Source organism: Chiroxiphia lanceolata, chromosome 2 (assembly GCF_009829145.1).
Source record: "Chiroxiphia lanceolata isolate bChiLan1 chromosome 2, bChiLan1.pri, whole genome shotgun sequence".
Lineage (NCBI taxonomy): Eukaryota > Metazoa > Chordata > Aves > Passeriformes > Pipridae > Chiroxiphia > Chiroxiphia lanceolata.
In genome coordinates this window covers 8922989-8941045 of record NC_045638.1, presented here as the reverse complement: position 1 = coordinate 8941045, position 18057 = coordinate 8922989, and the positions used below count along the sequence as shown (strand labels likewise).

General features: G+C 40.7%; 1 protein-coding gene across 1 annotated transcript; it reads right to left on the bottom strand.

The window, feature by feature from the left end:
* Positions 1-2994: 2994 nt before the first annotated feature.
* DYNLT3 (dynein light chain Tctex-type 3) lies at positions 2995-10416 on the bottom strand. Its single transcript, XM_032680493.1, has 5 exons — positions 10314-10416; positions 9260-9301; positions 7312-7435; positions 6271-6348; positions 2995-5192 (listed from the first exon to the last, which is right to left on the bottom strand). The coding sequence occupies exons 1-5, from the start codon at positions 10341-10343 to the stop codon at positions 5116-5118; spliced, it is 351 nt and encodes a 116-aa protein (XP_032536384.1). The 5' UTR covers positions 10344-10416; the 3' UTR covers positions 2995-5115.
* Between the last annotated feature and the right edge of the window lie 7641 nt (positions 10417-18057).

Here is an 18057-nt window from a genome sequence, read left to right as displayed (position 1 = left end):
CAGCACTGATCCCTAAGCCCCAGTTGATCCAGAAATAAACCTTAAATTAAAGCGACTCAATTCCTTCCCATCCAAAGCCAGCTTTTGCAAAGTTGTTCCCTACAAAAAATCATTTCAATTTTTGTTCAGGGGACATGCATAATGAGTGCCATGACATAGGCAACTATAATTGGCTCACAGTATTAGTAGACCACCTAGCTACAGCTGTGGCTAGTTTGTTTAAGATTAATTTCCTGTTCAACTGAGGCATGAATATTATATAGCTATCACAGCATTGATCTGTGAGGTCCTTACACCATCTTGAACACATTTCAAACTTGAAGACATTTCAAACTAACAAATGACATCACTTGAAACCCTGCAGTAGATTCTTATATGATTTGGTCTGACAACTTTCAACAGCCACTCTAAAAGCCCCCAAATTTATTGACTGAGGTTGGATCAAGTCATGACTGTCTCAAGAAGAGTGCTGTGAGTACCAATAAAGGCAGTCATAGTCTTGCTATTACCTAGCCCTCCCAGTTCTGCCTTCTGCTGGCTAATATCTAAATGCTAAATTGTATTATCTCTGGACAGGATATTTGTTTGTATGAACACTGTTGGAGCCCTTGTTTTCATACTTAGATGTTGCTGAAGTGGAAATAAGCAAAAAGAGATGGAATTATAAATGAACAAAATTGTCTGTGTATGACTCAAAATTGTTAGGGAAATGGATAAATAAAAAGGTATGAACATATTTAGAAATATATGTGTGCGTGATAAGTTATACAGAAAGACCACACTTCTTTCTGTCAAATAAGGACTTAATTTCATTCATTCCTCTTTCCCCCAACCTCTAGTTTCACCCAGGTGGTCATGAACAAGCACTGTATAATGGCTGCCTCAAAAATTGGAGTAAACTCTACAAAAACAGATATGACGCAGGGTTTTGCAGATAAGATGTTTCTGATTTGGGAGGTGCTGTTCAGAAATTATTTTAACTATATCCGGTATAGGCCTTTGAGGAGGAGAACCTGCTGAGTAGAAAGAAGTTTGAGTGTCTTGTACCTGAGCTGGTTTGTCCATCTTGCCACCTTCCCGTGTAGATGGGGGATTTTAATGGCTTTGATTTGGTCTCTATGCTGTGAAGCTACATAAGCATAGATTACAAATTCCGTCATTAACTTAAAGATTTGGTAAAAATGTCTATTTAAAATGGTAATGTCACTACAAAACTTGCCCTACCAACTGTTTTGCTTCAGGAACTTGTGCTCTGTGGCCTTGGTTGCTCCTTTGCATGCGAGTGACTGTGAGTGCCTGACACAAACAGTAATGACCAGTGAGGTGTGTCTGTAACCCTGATTCTCCTTTTCAAGTCATTTGAGGTCAGACAGTGGGATGGGTGTTAAGGGGTGTTTGCAGCTGTCACTTCAGCACTACCCTGTTTCTTTTTAGAAAACTTTTAAGTAACAAATAAAGCTGCTGTCACATGATTCCTGTGCTTGAAAACAGATGCTTGATGGAACATGTGAGCTAAAACCCCCAGTTACTCAATGGTGATTTAGATTCTTCAGAGTAGAAAAATCTCCCTCAGTGGTCATGTGGTGTTTGGCTGCAGCCTTCCACTGAGCAGGGGGAGGACAGAAACCATTCCATCTGCAAGGCAGTGTCCACAGACCCCTTAGCTGGCATAGACTCAATAGGTTAGAGCAGCTCACACGAAACATAATGTAGATGTGACTGCACAGCTTTGGAGTCCCTTTGCAACTGGGTTTATTGCTGCACTTACAGAGTATCACATCTGAGCCTGCAGGCACACAGACAGGACTTCCTGGCTCAGGATATTCTGATGGGGGTGTAGTCTGACTCTGTACTTGTGTCACACCATGACTGTGCTAAAAAATCCTTCTCCAAATTAAATAAGAACAAAATGACCTGGTCAGACCGTACAGGAGGCAGAAAGGCACATCCCAATGATCAGGTAAGAATTGTTCACTACAGGATCTGCTGTCTGTATTAGAACAAACCCCATCTTTCTCTAAATGGCAGCTACTGTACTGATGCATACAGCCTACCAGTGGTTAATGTTTTCTTTTATGGTGTATTTAAAATATCAGTGTGCTGACATTCATGCCCAACTCCACTTCAGCTGGCTACAAGCTGGGATTTCAGTGTCTTCTGTGAAGTGTTTTAGATTATGTGAATCTAAATTGAACATACTAGGATCTGTATTTTCTTCATCGATCAAGTTGAGTGTAATGGGAAGAGAGTCCTCAGAAAGGTAATGTGTTACTGACAGACACCTGGCAGGCAATGAAATGGAAAAGTAACAAATCTGGTCCCTTACTTTCCCTTTTCTCTGGATTAACAAAATCTGCATGGGAAGAATAACAGGTGTCTTTCTTCATGAAATCATACATGGGAACATATATCTCCACATATATATGGGCTGCAACTTAATGCAAACTCTTCTGTCCCATTAAAAAAATTTCCATTGTTAATGATAACTCAGTCTCCTGATTGCAACAACTAAGAAGATATTGTATTGATAAAAAACACTAATGAAATGTTGTTGTGGGTTTTAATATTCTGCAATTCATAGCTTTATCCTTGAAAACAAACTACTTGGAAAAGCAGCTGATGGTGTTCAGCATTTGTTTGGAGAGTTACATTAAATACAAGTAGCTGTTTGCACCCAGGGAGGATGGGGAAAGATGGGAAAGAAGTTCACTAGGATATGACACAGAATGAAAATACTTTTTCCAGTATTTCATAATAATCTTTCCATAGTAACAAAACTTTAACTTGCATCAAGACACGTGGTAAGAGGAAGAGGTCTGAGTAGACGAGGTGTAAGAAATTAGTCTGGGAAGAAGCCTTTGACAAGGTTTTGTCTCTAAAACGTACACACAGCTCCAATGTATTTTCCAAGTTCTCACTATTGTATACAAGTGAAGGAAAGCAAGAGGAATATTTTTCTCAGTTCCTATACACTGATCAAGAACACAAGGCAAATACAACTAAGGCAAAACTTTATTTTTTTGGTATAAATTAAAATGAAGCAGTCCTACAATTAAGCAGTATTTTCTAGGGTTCTTCTGCAGCAGGACCTTCACCAAGCCTCATTAAACTGATAGTCTTACTCAGCACATCTTGTTTTCAAGTAAAACAAAAATACCAAATGAGATTACAAGTGCTATGTGGATGATTTCTCTGACCATGGCACCTGAATGCACATTAAATGGGGATAAAAGCCACCGCTATTTTTACACACCCACTTCCTAAACTGTATTAACTGTACCAAAACTTTTTCCAGTTTCTACCCCATGTATTTTTTTCCACTTTGCACAATCCCAAATATCACTGAAACTTCTGCATTTTTGTCAGTTCCACATCTCAGCTCTTGGATGGTGGCACATAGTTCAGAAATTTGTCCCAGCCCAAACAGTGTTTAATAATTCTAGGTTTGAAGGTCAGTAGGACATACACACACATTTTCATACTACACTGTTAGGCCAATGCAGTAATACAGTCCTAATTTTACTTGCACTCAGGTAAAAGCAGAACTTAATTTGTCTGCAAAGCAAAACATTTTGAACAATGCTGTGAATTACATATACACATGTTCCTTCTGTAGTGTCATACTAGTTATATGTACACACAATTTAAGCAATATTTTTTAGCTTGTTCTTTGTACAGGACATTTGTTACATGCCTTAATAGTAAATTACCTGAAAAAAAAAAAAAAAACAAATCAAACAGAACTGTGTAGTAGTGCTTTAATATTCATTTCTTGAAATCCAAAACAGCCTTACAGTAGCTGTTAGATAGTTACCAGTCTCTTCCAAAGACATACAGTTACAAAGAAAAAATTCTGTTCATAAGCAGCATCTGAGAAAACAACTTAATGCAGCTGCCACTTAGTGGCAGCACTCATTTAGGCATTTTTGGTATCAATACATCTCTTTATCATATAATTTGTGCATTAATGAACAAAAATGTAGGCCCCAATCTGGCAAATACTTCCGTGTGTGCAAATGTTTTTCTTCCACGTGGAATATTTCAAGTTAAGACTCATCAGATGAGCAAAGTTAAGAACTTGCATAAATCTTTAAAGGAGGGGAACTCTTAGTGCTCAAAACTTAACAGTATTATTTCATTGGACTAAGATCCAATTCTAGACTTAGGGAACCTAGGAAACACTCTTATAAACAACAGATATGTTACTCTGATAAATGCTTTCAAAGCAAACAAGAGCCTCTCACCAAACAGTTTAATCCTACTTGCAGTGATGTGGGTCCAGTCTTACTGCCCTAGGTCCTGGCTGCTGCATGAGGAATCAATAAAGTGCTTGTCACAAATTCCACGATCATGGAATAAAATCAAATTTAAGTACCTTCAGAATGTTTTTTGATTTATAAATGATGAATTAAGGGCTGGTGTCAGATTCCCAGCACGTTTCCCTGAATTGCTAACAAATATTATGCTCTTCATTTGAAGACAAATTAGAACTCTGCTAGGACTAGGTATATTTCAGCCAGTAAAGTCCTCCTCTGCCTCCAGGGGGGAAAGCTTAACTGGATTTAATGCCAGGGTAAATGTTCATGCTTGATCAAAACATGATGCTCCTGAAATTTCACAAACACCAGCATTCAAAGTGAAAGTCAGCTTTGTTTAATCAAACATGAAGAACCAGTATTGTTTATAATATATCCACTCCAAATTGTGTTTGTAATTTGTTCCCAAATGCACCATGATCCTGAGAGGTCTTGCTTGCCTTTTGACACTTAATTGGATTTGTTGTGTTTTGTTCTTCTTGAATAAAGTATCTTTGATATTAGCTTTGACATAAATTGTATTAATCTTTGTGGCATCTTCTCATTAACATACTTCTGAATATTTAAATTACTAAAACTTTCTCTTTAGATAGATACATATATATATATAAATTAAATTTTTTTGCTAGCTTTCAGATAATTAATCTATGAGAACTGGCTTAGACTGTATGCTCTCTGTAGAGAACTTCTGTATGTTCCTCATACAGAAAAAAATAATAGCTTGAAACATTTAGCCATATGTTTGGATAATTTTTTTTTTTAAAGGCTTCGGTGTTGCTTATCTTTATCTTCCAGTCAGCTACAGGATAATAGCAACAGCAAACACATTGACAATGCAGTTCATTGTTCGGTTTTCCCATCTCACTGTGCAGGTTCCTAGAAAAGATTATCACAAAATGAAAAACAGAATTCCGGTGTCTTTACTACATTCACTTTATCACAGTGTAAATTATGTCAAATTAGTATGAACATTTCAGCTGTGATTTAAGGTAAATAATATTATGTCATCTTGCCTATAAATAGACTACACTCCTCAAAACATTTTCATTAATTTGTACATTGTTTGCTACCTAACATGAGCCTTGTATGCTTAAGACAGCTTTCAGTAAAACACCATTTCAGTATCTCTCTTTAAAAGCTGAACTTGTAAAAATCCTTAAAAATCCCAAACTGAAATCGGCAAGATAATCAAACAAGAAATCAGAAGAAAAAGACTGGATCAAATACATACTACTGTATTTACTTCCTGTAATTTTTCCTCTTCTACTGTATCAATACCTTACAAGTCAAGGAAGCATGAAGATTAAATTGTACTTGTTTACTTAACTTCATTTTACAATTTTTTTTAACTTTGGTTAACTTTTTGATGCCCTCTCTGCTTTAGTGTTAAACCTTGTACCCTCTTCTAAAAAGACCTTTCTGAATCTGTGACAGACAAAAGATTATTTTAATATTGTTTCCCCATGATAATCTGAACCTGGGAAAAAAAATGTATTTAGGACTAATTTTGAAACAGTATAATGCATCCAAAGGCTGGTTGACAGTTAAGCAGATGAAATACATGCTGTTAGTCAAAGTATTTCTATTTTCCACCAAGCTCTGCTCTCCTCCTCACAGCAGCCAGGTAGATATGTTTAGGACTAACCACTTGTATTTACTGTGAATGTTTTACTGCCTCTTCAACCAGTCTATGGTTACGGACAAGGATTAAATGCTTTGATTCTTGTTTCAGAATGGAAGGCATTTCTATTCCTGCTTCTCATAATTTACAAAGCAATCGCTCTTAGTGCAGGCACTGACTGGTAACATTTCTGCTGGATTGTAAACAAGCAGCTAAATCTGAAAGCTGCTGCTTCTACAGCCACTCCTGAAAATGTTCAACACAAGTGTTACAGCTGGGCAAGAAGCAATGTTTCTTTTACTATAAATTCTCTATCTGGATGGGGAAACTTACCATCAGTTGTAGTATCCCAGAAGCATGAGCTTGCTGTGTGAAGACCAGCTCCACTCCTCTGCATCACCGCACAGGTAACTGCAAGGTGCAGTCACAAAATCAAGGAATTAATTATTAAAGCAGAAGAGGTGAATCATTTAGCACTCCTGAACTCAAGCCTGTATTACATTTTCAAATGGCTGGCATGTGGCATTTAGCTAACTCAAAACTGATTTTGACAACCCTCTCGCCCCTAGGATTTTTCTCAAGAACTTGTTATTCATTTCATGATTATTTTTACTCACATTAACACAGCGGCTTTAACAAAATGCTTGCTAATAGGATTATGATTTTTATCTTTTAAACTTCTTAGATATGGCTTGTGTCATGTGCACCTCGGAACAGGACTGCAGGTGCTGTCCTCACAGGTACAGCAGAAGTTATATTTAGGAGAGTTGTTTCCCAAAAATATTTGGTGCCTGCTCTCTGAAACCAGCACACTAGTAACATGCAGTGTTTCTAGACTGACCTGCAATGGTCATAAAACCAGAGACAATCTGAATCCAAGACTTTCAAAACAGAACTGAGTGCAAATGCTACACTCCACAAAAGGACCACAGTGGGTTAAACTTCTACTTATTTCAATTTCCCTTCCACATATATAAATACAATGGGACATGACAGCATACAAGACTAAAGTCTTCCAAATGTTTGTATTTATAGGAAGTTTAATCCAACTGATATTTTTATTTAAGATAGCAATTATTTCCTGAACTGATACCAAAAACTTGATATCATTGTTTTGGGCTTGCTGAACAATCAGAAAACACCATGTAACATATAATCTGTATTAAGTTACCAGCACGTTCAGCCCAGGTAAAACTATCACAGCTTTACCACAAGGTAGTACTAAAAATCTATATAACAGAAGAGTTCAGGTATCTGCTCTGCTTTGCTTACAGTTTAAAACTTTCTAATGAGTATAGCACTGCATCCACATGAACTTTTCAGCAATTCTTGATTGTGACTGCATGTGGTACAAGCACAACTGCTTGTACTTACCTATGTACTTGTATGTTTTTCCCAGTTTCACCAGATGTGTCAGTGACTGTTCCACTATAGCAGCAGTCCACTGGTTGACTTTGTTGTGATTATAATCTGCTTTGCCTAAAACACTTTCTATGCACTAAAACAGAGAAAAAAATAGTTACAGTAAACATATTTCAAAATGTAAAGGTTCAAAATGTTTCTCATAGTCTGAAGAATTTTTTCTGTAAATTAGATTACTTTAAATCACTTGAGATCATCAAGTATCAGTTGCTGAATGGGAAGTAAAATGACCCTTCTTGGAAGCTTACCTTTAGTACACATTTACTACAATATTATATGAATGAAAAAGAGGCCCTGACTGAACATTTCTTGCAGGAAAGACTTCAGCCATATGCTTTAAGTACCAAGTACCTATTTACCAGCGAAGGTACTAACACATCCTACTGTTCCTAATGATTGCCTACTCCAGCTTGGCTTCCAGAAGCTACTGTAATGGAAATGGTACAACTCCAATCAATAGTATCAGCTTGGGCTGTCCAACCTTCCAGAGCCTGTGAGCAAAATTCCAAAATCTTCAGAGATAGAGTGACAACAGTGAAATGCCCACCCCAGCTCAAAAGATGAGGAAGATATGGGAGATACTCAGAGATTGTATCTTGCAGCACAAGAAGTATCTGAGCTGCTTGAAAATTAGCAGCTACAGATTGGCCAACCCTTGCCTAAACTTAAAACGATTGAACAGAAAGCCTTCTCACTAATTGTAACTCTTAAATGGCATTCCCTGCTCCTAAGAAATTCAGAATTACGTGCTGACTGATACTTCTTAAAACTGAGAAACCCAGCTAAGAAACACACATCTGGAAAAGGTCAGTAAAATAAAACTCTGTTCTCCTCTGATTCAGTAAGATGAATCCCATGCACTAACCATCCACCACCAGGCTGTGTAAGAGCCTTATGCCCCAGATTTTGAAAAGCCCAATTAGTTCTGATCACAGTGTATAAAGCTGGTCAAAGGAGTCAATGGAAACAAACATCCACAAAATACAATAGAAGACAGAAGAGGGACAAGACCCCTCGGGGATTTTGGTTCTTCCAGAAATGTACCCAGTGCTAGAGCCCTGGTTAAGCTTCCAGTCAGAGGCAGAAACATTTGGCTTTACTCCCAGCGTCTGGAGTCTGTCTCATACCGTATTTGGCTTTACAAGGCAGGGACAGTTACATAAAGGGTTGAATTGTCGTTTATCTGACATCTAAGAGCTTGCTGTTGTGTACTGTGGCAGCTTCAAAGTCCTTTCCCCTCCTTACAGGGCAGGTGGAAAAAGACCTGCAGAGCTACTCCAGCAATTCCTTTCTAAACGTTGCTTCCCTGCAAAACCTGTAAGCCACAGGCTCTTCATTAATCACTCTCTAGTTACTAGGTATGTAACTCAGACCATCAGGGTGAGTTAACTCAGACTCACTTGTCAGCCTGCTCTTTCTCTGTAAAAAACATTGCTAGAACAACGAGCTCATGTAGTGCAACCTCCCACACAAGCCAAGGCTAAATTCCAAGTCTGATTACACTGTCCAAGGCCTTGTCAAGTTTTAAAAATCTTTAAGAATGGATACTCCACAAGCTCTCCCTGCAACCTCTGTAGTTATCAGCTTCTCTCTAGCTGGACAAAGGGGCAAAAAATTGGTGAATTTCCCTTGTAATTTGTGACTGCCACCCCTCCTCTTTCCACTGCAATGCAAATCTGGCTCTCCTCTCATCTACGCTCTCCTCTTTAGGTAGCTGAAGACAGCAGTTAGATGAAAGTTAAAGAAGCTCCAAATTACACTCTGTCTTTATTTGATAAAAATAATACTTTCATATAAGGTTGAATTTATGTGGGATGGTCAATGAAAATAAGTGCTTTCACTATACTGCAAGGCAAGATAAGGTAAAGAATTTCTTTGCAATACAGCTGTTTAAACCTACCTCCTTAACTATGTTGTGGGCCTCATCAGCATTGAAGATCATCTGTAATAAAAGTTAATTATTATTATTTCTGACAGAAATGTAAACCAATTATACAGTTTTACTCTCAGGAACACATAATGATTAGGCCTTGTGTCTGGTTATTTCCACTATGGTCTGTCAGTATAATTCTAAAAAATCTTACTTTTTCTCCCAGCTCCATGAATATGTTATTCAGCATTGCTTTGCCACTGATGTTTGACTGAGGACAGAAAGCTCAGGCCTCGGTAAGCTTGGTTCAACTTACAGTTTCTGCAACGACTGAATCCCACCACTGACTATGCTTGCCAAGGGAAATATTCTCCAAGAAAAATTAAATGACAAATCTTTTATTCTGGGTCTTAATCTGTGTTTTTACGGGAGTCACGGACTTAGTAGCATGCAGGTTACATCATGCTTCCAAAAGGCTTTGTAACCCTAGTATAAAAGAGACTAGTTTGCACAGTCATTAGCTTACCCATATATCTTTCCCGAGCGCAGGAAAAGCTTGCAAGTTTTAATTCCTCCTGTTTCCTACTCATTCCTACTCATCGGCACTTGGCGTGGATTCCAAAGGGAACAGGGCACGTGCCGTCGTGCCGCCTGCCTCTTCCCAGACATGAATTTCAATCACTCGGGCAGGGGCAGAAACCTCAAGGGCATTAATGTTTAAGTCAGGTTTTGAGTTTGTTTTTTTTAATGAAAACTGGCGGGCAGAGCCCCGAAGCGGCGCCCTGGGGAGGGATCGGCTCCCCCGCCCGGGCTGGCAGGACCGGCCCGCGGCGCTGACCCGGCACTTGTTGGCTTTTCCCCAGGGAAATGGGGGAGGTCGGGGTTTTCCAGGGGAACTGGGGGGGCTTCCCAGGGAAAAATGGCCGCGGTCTGACAGCGCCCGGCACCGCGGCCCCTTCCCGGAGGGAACATCCATCCCCGGCACCGGGCAGGCCGGCGGCAGCCGCGGGGCAGCGCCGCTCGGCCCCGGGCTGGCCCAGGGTCCCGGCACAGCCCCCGCGCCCTCGGAGGTGGCGGCCCCTACCTCGTCGTTGTGGGGGTGAAACTCCTCCATGGCCCCGGGCGGGCGGCGGCTGTTCCGGCAGCGGCGGCGGCTCCGAGTCCTGCGCGGCTCCGCCTCCGCCGGGCGGGCGGGACGGGGCGGGCGGGGCTCCGGCGGCGGCGGCCGGGCCCGCGGGCAGCCCTGAGGGAAAAAGAGTCGGGTTGATCCCCCCGGACAGCCCTGGGGGAAAGGGAGCCGGGCTCTATCACCCCGGACAGCCCTGAGGGAAAGGGAGCCGGGCTGATCCCCCCGGACAGCCCTGGGGGAAAGGGAGCCGGGCTGATCCCCCCGGACAGCCCTGAGGGAAAGGGAACCGGGCTGTATCACCCCGAGCCGCCCTGAGGGAAAGGGAGCCGGGCTGTATCACCCCGAGCCGCCCTGAGGGAAAGGGAGCCGGACTCTATCACCCCGGGCCGTTCTGAGGGAAAGGGAGCCGGGCTCTATCACCCCGGACAGCCCTGAGGGAAAGGGAGCCGGGCTGGTCCCCCCGGACAGCCCTGAGGGAAAGGGAGCCGGGCTCTATCACCCCGGAAAGGACCCCTGGGCTGGATACCCCCCCGGACCGGCGGGTACCTGGAGCCGGCAGAGCCGAGCCGAAAAGGAAAGGAAAAAGGTCCCCAGCGCAGGAAGGACATGGACCTGTTGAAGCGGGTCTGTCTGAGGCCACCAAGACGATCAGAGGCATGGAGCAGCTCTCCCAAGAGGAAAGGTTGAGAGCTCTCCTGGGGTTGTTCAGCCTGGAAAAGAGAAGGCTTTGGAGTGACCTGATTTGGTCCTTCCAGTACCTGAAGGGAACTTACAGGAGAGATGGGGCAGGACTATTTACAGGAGCATGTAGTGACAGGACAAGGGGGCATGGATTCAAATTGAAGGAGAGTGAGTTTAAATTAGATACTAGGAAAAAATCCTTTCCTGTGAGGGCGGTGAGGCACTGAAACAGGTTACCCAGAGAAGCTGTGGCTGCCCCATCCCTGGAAGTGTTCAAGGCCAGGCTGGATGGGGCTCTGATCAACCTGGCCTGGTGGAAGGTGTCCCTGCTAGTGGCAGGGGGGTTGGAACTTGATGATATTTAAGGTCCCTTCCAACCCAAACCATTCTATGATTCCATGAGCAAGTACCCGCTCATTACCAATAATGTTACCACCAAATTTGCAATTTTGGAAAACTGTAATTTCATGTTATTTTAATTCCACTTTATTACAAAGAATTGATCCTGAGTTTTATTTCACTCAGTGCATCATATATATATATCAATACACCAGATCTTTTCTCTCTCTCTGAAGTTGCCTGGGAAACAGGAAAGGTACCTCATACAACACAATGCAGAATTTTCAAATGGTGGAGTTTTTTGTTCTTGTTTTTTTAGATTATTATAATTCTTTTCATATGGGGGAAGGTCTGGTGTAGATTTTCCTCCTGTGATTTCTCCTGGGTTTTCTTCTGGTTTCTCCTGTATTTCCCTCCTGTATTTCTAAGCCAGACTGAACATAACAGAGAAGACTAAGGCTGATACCCCGCTTCTAACTTCAGTTTTTGCTGTATATGTTTGGACAGATACACATTTATCTTACAAAAGGTAAATGCATTGAGTCTTAATTGTACACTCATTGGAAATACTGTGTTTGAAAAACATGAAAGTACAGGGGGAAGCAAAGCTAAGCATTTTTATACTGACCTGCTCTCAGACTAGTTTTCGTGTTTAGTATTTGCAGTGGTTATGGTAGGACAAAAGTGAAGATGAAGACTGAATCTCTTTAAAAGCAGATCTTTACAAGCAAGTGCAGTTGGATGTAGTCATAGGAAAACACATGAAAGAAAATCTGCTTCAGTATTAGGGCCTTGGCATCCTGTAGACAAAGCAAACAGTGCTTAAATAACTTACCCTTGGGTCCTGGGCATTTTTTATTCTCTGTATTTTCAGATGTTTTGCATCTTTACATGTGTGTTTTCAGATACAGTATCCTGTCAAGTGAAAATAGTTCCTAGACTATTTTTCAGTTCTACTTAGAAATATTCAAAGAAATAAATTCCTTGAAATATTAGCAACAATTATGTCACTGAATTACATGGAAAATAAAGAAGGTTCCTGTATGATCAGCGAGTGTGTGTGTGTAGGTCCAAATGTGAAAAAAATTACCTATTCTTCCCCTCCTGCTATGCTTTGTAGATTAGAAGGATAGCAGAAGGTCTGAGGAAATGCTGAGTCCATCAGGCTCAGCTCAACATCTAGAGAGCCATTAGAAAAATAATAAAATGACTAAAGTATATTAACCCAGGATGTGTTTACAAATAAACTCCCAGCATCACCCATGAGCATCCAACAGAGATGTGTCAGGACTGTATGTTAAATAGTTTGATTTTTTTTGTTCTTTGCTGAGGCAGCCAGTTTAATGGATGAAGAGGAAATAAAGAGTAGGTGTGTTATTTTGTAGTAATTTTGTCTTTTTTTTGCTCTCCCCCATAAGCATGTATAATCTAGCAAAAAACTAGCCAATCATTCCTAATAAAGATTTATCAAAGTAGGAGGAATAAGTGCAAGGAGATGGGTAGGCTTTCGACCCAAAAGCTAATTATTATTTGTCACAATAACTTGAATAATGGAATAAAAATAGTCCTTATAAAAGCTTTTTAATGACAGCATGTTTAAAGAAGTTACAAGCACACTTAATGACAGGATCAAAATTTCAAGTATTGAATAGGTTGGAGAAAACAACAAGAAATTTCATAAAAAATATAAAGTATTATCTGTAAAACCAGAACATCAAGTGCACAAATACAAAATGGGGCCTAATTGTCTAGGCAGTAGTGCCGCAGAGAAAAATATGTAATTATAATAAATTGGAACCTGAGTAGGATGTTATAAATAACTAAATCATTTGAAGGATACAGTGAAGGACACAGAAGGCAGTTATGTTGTTCTGCTTGGTGTTGATCAGGCATTGAATGTAACAGAGACAGAAGAATAATTCTTCCTGAAGGCAGCAAGACCAAAAGGAAGCTTAGAAAATGTGATTTGCGGAGGAACTGGATTTATGTTATAACCCTTGCTCAGATTTTCTTGTAGATGTCTCTGACTGCATAGTGATTTACTGGAAAAGGTGATTAATGGCCCAAGGCATGATGACAGGTAGGAGATAAAATAATGCTCTTATTTGAACTCAGTGAAATTTATATTAAATATTAGGGGAAAAAAATCCAAGTATAAGAATAATAAAGCACTGAAGCAGACCTTTGGAATCACCTTCGCTGGATCAATAACATTAAATAATATCTGCCAGGCATCTAGCTAGCCTTTAGTGAGGAGGAGGAGATATTAAATAATCTTTTGAGATAGTTTTAGACATAGATTTTTTCAATTAATGAAAGTACAACTACTTTCACAACTATTGAGTGGTTATTCTCCTTTCCTTCCTAGCAGATTCACTTTTTGTCTAATCTCAACAACCAAAATCACCATTATTTTTCCCTTTTTTCCTCTGAGAATGACTAATGCTATTACAGATTTCACAAAAGCAGTGCTAAATTGTAACAAGGAGAGAGTACACTTCTTTTCAGCGGGAGTTACCTGATAACATTGCTGAATTCGTTTTTACTCTACTGCAAATTGTAACCTGGGAAATGCAAAGGGGTTGGCTGTATAATTAGCTCTGAGAACTGTAATAGGAAATGGGAAAAGTGCTGAAAAAGATGGCTCAGAAATACAACCCTAAATGTGAAAGAGCTGTAGGCTTTCATCTTTCAAATGCAGAACAGGAGCTCTTAACAAGAAAGAGAACAAACAGTGCAGTTCAAATCACTTGTTGATTAAGAAGCAAATATTTGAGGAGGATTTGTCGTACTGGGGAGGTGGCAGCCTGTGCAGGCTGTGTAGATCCTACGCTGCCTGAGCACAGCCAGCAAAAAATGTGAATGCTAATGCAGCTAAAATAGTCTGCCTCCTGTCTTGATTTTTTCCTTTAAATTGTTGTAAACATTTTAAACCTTCACATCTACTTTAAGCTGTGGAATACAAAATCAGTAGAATTCTGGTATTAATTTTTTCTTGATTGGTTCCTAAGCTACATGTGGCTGGATGCTGGAGGAAGGATCAGCATGTGCTGCTCCTGTTCTTGCTCTCTTCCTACACACTCACTGCTCAGTACCACAGAGGTCAGAAGGGTGGATCAAATGGACTCTTGGGCTAATCAGTATGGCAGCTTTTGTGCTGGCCAGACCAGGGATGCTCAACCCCAGCAGAAATTTTAATTAGTTGCGTTTCTGATTCTTCTTTTTTTCTTTCTTTCTGAGTGCTGTTTTAGTGTCAACTGCAGTGACTTGCTAGAACTTCTTGGAAGAGCTGAATGGCCACTCAACAATTGTTTAAAAAAATCCTTGGTTCTAACACAGTAAATCAGAAGCATGGCTACTCAAACAGAAACCCCTGAGCTGGAAGGGGAGCAGAGCTCTGCCTCCTTCACTTCCTAGGCTTTGGAACTCACTTTAACATGAAGCTGACAGAATAATGAGGACTGGCCTTGTTGCCTTGTGCCCAGGCAACTGTGCCAACATATTGAGATGTACAATATGTAGCAAACACTTGGGATAAAAGCCGATCGACATTTTAAATTTCTCCTTCATTGGAAAATGCTGGCATTTCAAATCTTACAGTTTTTGGCAGAAATTCAAATGAAATGCCATTTGTGGGAACTGGTCACCTGCTCACTGAGGGCAATATATTTATTGTGGCTTTCATGAGAGGGCAATACAAGCCATGATGAAAACCACTTGCACTGGTCCAGTGCTGGAGACTCAACTGTCACCAACAAGCATAAATGGCAATAAAGAAGCAAAAATGTTTGATGAAGGTAGGACAAGACAGTAACAAAATGTAGAATGAGATTGTCCAAAGAACTGAATGTTGCTGTGCATGGCAGTAATTAATTAGTGCAATGAAATGCTTCAGGAGAAGCTGTTACCTGCCCTTAAGGATGCTTTCAGAATGTTCATCTTCATAAAAACTTCTAGCTTCTCCAAAATTAAAGCTGAGGAGAAAAAAAAAAAAAAAGAGTAGGGGGAGAGGATATGAAGAAGAGCTCTCTGGGATCAAACTCTTCAATATTTTCCTTGGCGCCAAACAGAAGAAAAATTAGTGACATAACTAATTAATCTTTCCAGTTTTTAAACATAAATGTTGGCCTCAAACAAAGAGATAAGGGCTTTTAGGCTCATTAAAGATATCAGTGATGGTCCTTGAAACAGTTTCCTCTGCTTCTCTTAGGAAATAGGCAAACTCCTACCTAGAGAGAGAACAACACTTATGGCTTAGCACAGGGATCTGCCTTCCCATTTTGTTTCCTTCTGTGCTGGCACAGAGTTCCAAATAACGGCACAAACCTTCTGTACTGAGTTTGACATGGTAATGTGCTTGCAGTGGCTGCAGGGCTGAGGGGTGACCTCTGTGGGAAGACATCAGGAGCTGCCTCCATGCCAGGCACAGCTGGTCCCAGCTTGCTTGAAAATGAATCTGCCACTGCCCAAGGCTGGGCCACGCTGGTGTCTCTGTGCGAACATGTTTAAGAAAAGGTGAAAAACACTGTACAACACCAGTGAGAGGGAGGAGTGAGAGAAAAGTGCAAGAGCAACAGCCCTGCAGACATGAAAATCAGTGAAGAAGGAGGGGGAGGAGGTGCTGGAACTCCTGAAGTAGAGATTCCCCTGCAGTACATGGAGAAGACCATGGTGACATAGTTTGTTCCACTTTAACCTATGCAGGACCATGCCAGAGCAGATATCCACCTGCAGCCCGTGGAGGACCCCATTCCAGAGCATGTGGATACACTCTGAAAGAAGGTGCAGCCCATGGAGAGTTCAAACAGAAGCAGACTCCTGGCAAGAGCTGTGGCCCATGGAGAGGAGTCTACACTGGAGCAATCTGCTCTCAAAGGACTGTACCCTCTGGAAAAGGACCCATGCCGGAGCAGTTCTTGAAGAACTGCAGCCTGTGAGAAGGACCCATGTTGGAGAAGTTTGTGAAAGACTGTATCCCATGGGAGGGACCCTGTGCTGGAGCTGGGGAACAGAGAGAGAAGGAAGGAGCAGCAGAGAGGAGCTGATATGAGCTGACTGTAGCCCCTGTTTCTCATCTGCCTACAATGCTCAGTGGAGAGCAGGTAGAAGAGTCACGAGCAAAGCAGTGCAGCTGAGCCTGGGAAGAAGAGAGGATTGGAGGGAAAGTCATTTTAGCTTTGTCCTTATTTCTCATCATCTTACTCTATTTTTAACTGACAGTACATTAATTTTCCCTAAGCCGAGTCTGTTTTGTCCATGACAGTAGTTGGTGAGTGCCTTTATCTTAACTCATGGGCTTTTCCATCCTATTTTCTACCCCTGCCTTGAGGAGAGGGAGTGCTGGAGCAGCCGGGTGATGGTCTGGCAGCCGGCCGGGCTTAGCCCAGCACACACACACCTACTACCAACCAACAGATTACAGCTCCCCCTGTACATCACATCTGAGAGCAGCACGTTTCTCCGAGCCGCTGGCTGTGCTCTGTAAGTGTTATAGAATAACTGCCAGCATCGTTTTATTCAGTAATACTCGGCAATTAGAGGCACAAATGGGCAAGAAGGATGACAGCTATTCTTTGAAGGTCTTTGAATATCAGCTTTCTTAAAGCACAAAAGGAAGATGCAAGAGCTGTTTATCATTTGCTCCACTTCAGTTGTTTTTCTCTTTATTTTGCTGAATTCAGAACAGGAACAGCAGGAACAGCTCAGGAGCAGAATGCTGAAGAATAGACCTAGCACATATGATATGACTAGGCGTTCTCTATACTATGGCTTGTTTTTCTTCTGAAAGTGATGCCTTTGTTCCAGTAAGATAAAGAAATGAGAATAGATCTAACCAGTCAAAGGCAAGGGACACTGTATTTAGAATGTATTACTGACTTTGTACATCTATGATAAAGCATTATTATGTGTTAACATCTTTTAGACCTATTATAGCCCTAACTTGGGATTTGTGTGCCTGAGTGGAAAAGACCTTATTTCCCAAGTAGACCAAACAAGCATTATAGAATATATTTTACTTTTCCAAAGCCATTAGCAAAACAGTGTGCAAGGCAATTTAGTGGGAGTTGCTAGGGATCAAAATTTAAAAATAAATACCTTAAAGCAAAAAAATTCCATGAGTTTACACATTTTTTTAACCAGAAATTGGCTGGTTTCTATTTAAAATGGATCCAGATCTATTTATTTAAAATGTATTGAATGTATTGAAAATGTATGGAAACTTCCTCCTGCAAATCAAAATACACCACAGATGGCTCAGGAACAATGTGTGATCTCTATATTGAATTCTCAGTTACTGTTTGGTTTACTTAGGTACATGGATAACCTCTGAAGTCAGAGAACCAAAAATACATTGTCTTATTGTGGCTATTCATATGGCTATGAAAGATCACAAATTTGAACGATTTCTGAGAAAACTGTTTTATTTGTCAAGATTTCTGAAAACAGTCATGTGTGGTAAAGAAAATAACCTTCAGTGACCTTATTGTGCAAACATCAAAGTGTACCAAGACTGCCTGTTCACATGTTCATAACCCTTCATTTGCTTCTGTTAAATGACATTAAATAATATGTTAAAATGTACAGAGCACAGTGTTTTAAATGTTATTCAAGCAGTCACCATAACAGTGTTGTAAGACTTGTGTCCAAATACTCCTACAATATGCGTGTTTGAAGATGA

Excerpts from the sequence above, each read along its gene's own strand:
- DYNLT3 (XM_032680493.1), bottom strand. The coding sequence starts at position 10,343 with ATGGAGGAGTTTCACCCCCACAACGACGAG. Across the intron at positions 9,302-10,313 it reads TTCACCCCCACAACGACGAG|ATGATCTTCAATGCTGATGA; the intron begins GTAGGGGCCGCC and ends CTTTTATTACAG. Across the intron at positions 6,349-7,311 it reads AAAAACATACAAGTACATAG|TTACCTGTGCGGTGATGCAG; the intron begins GTAAGTACAAGC and ends TGCACCTTGCAG.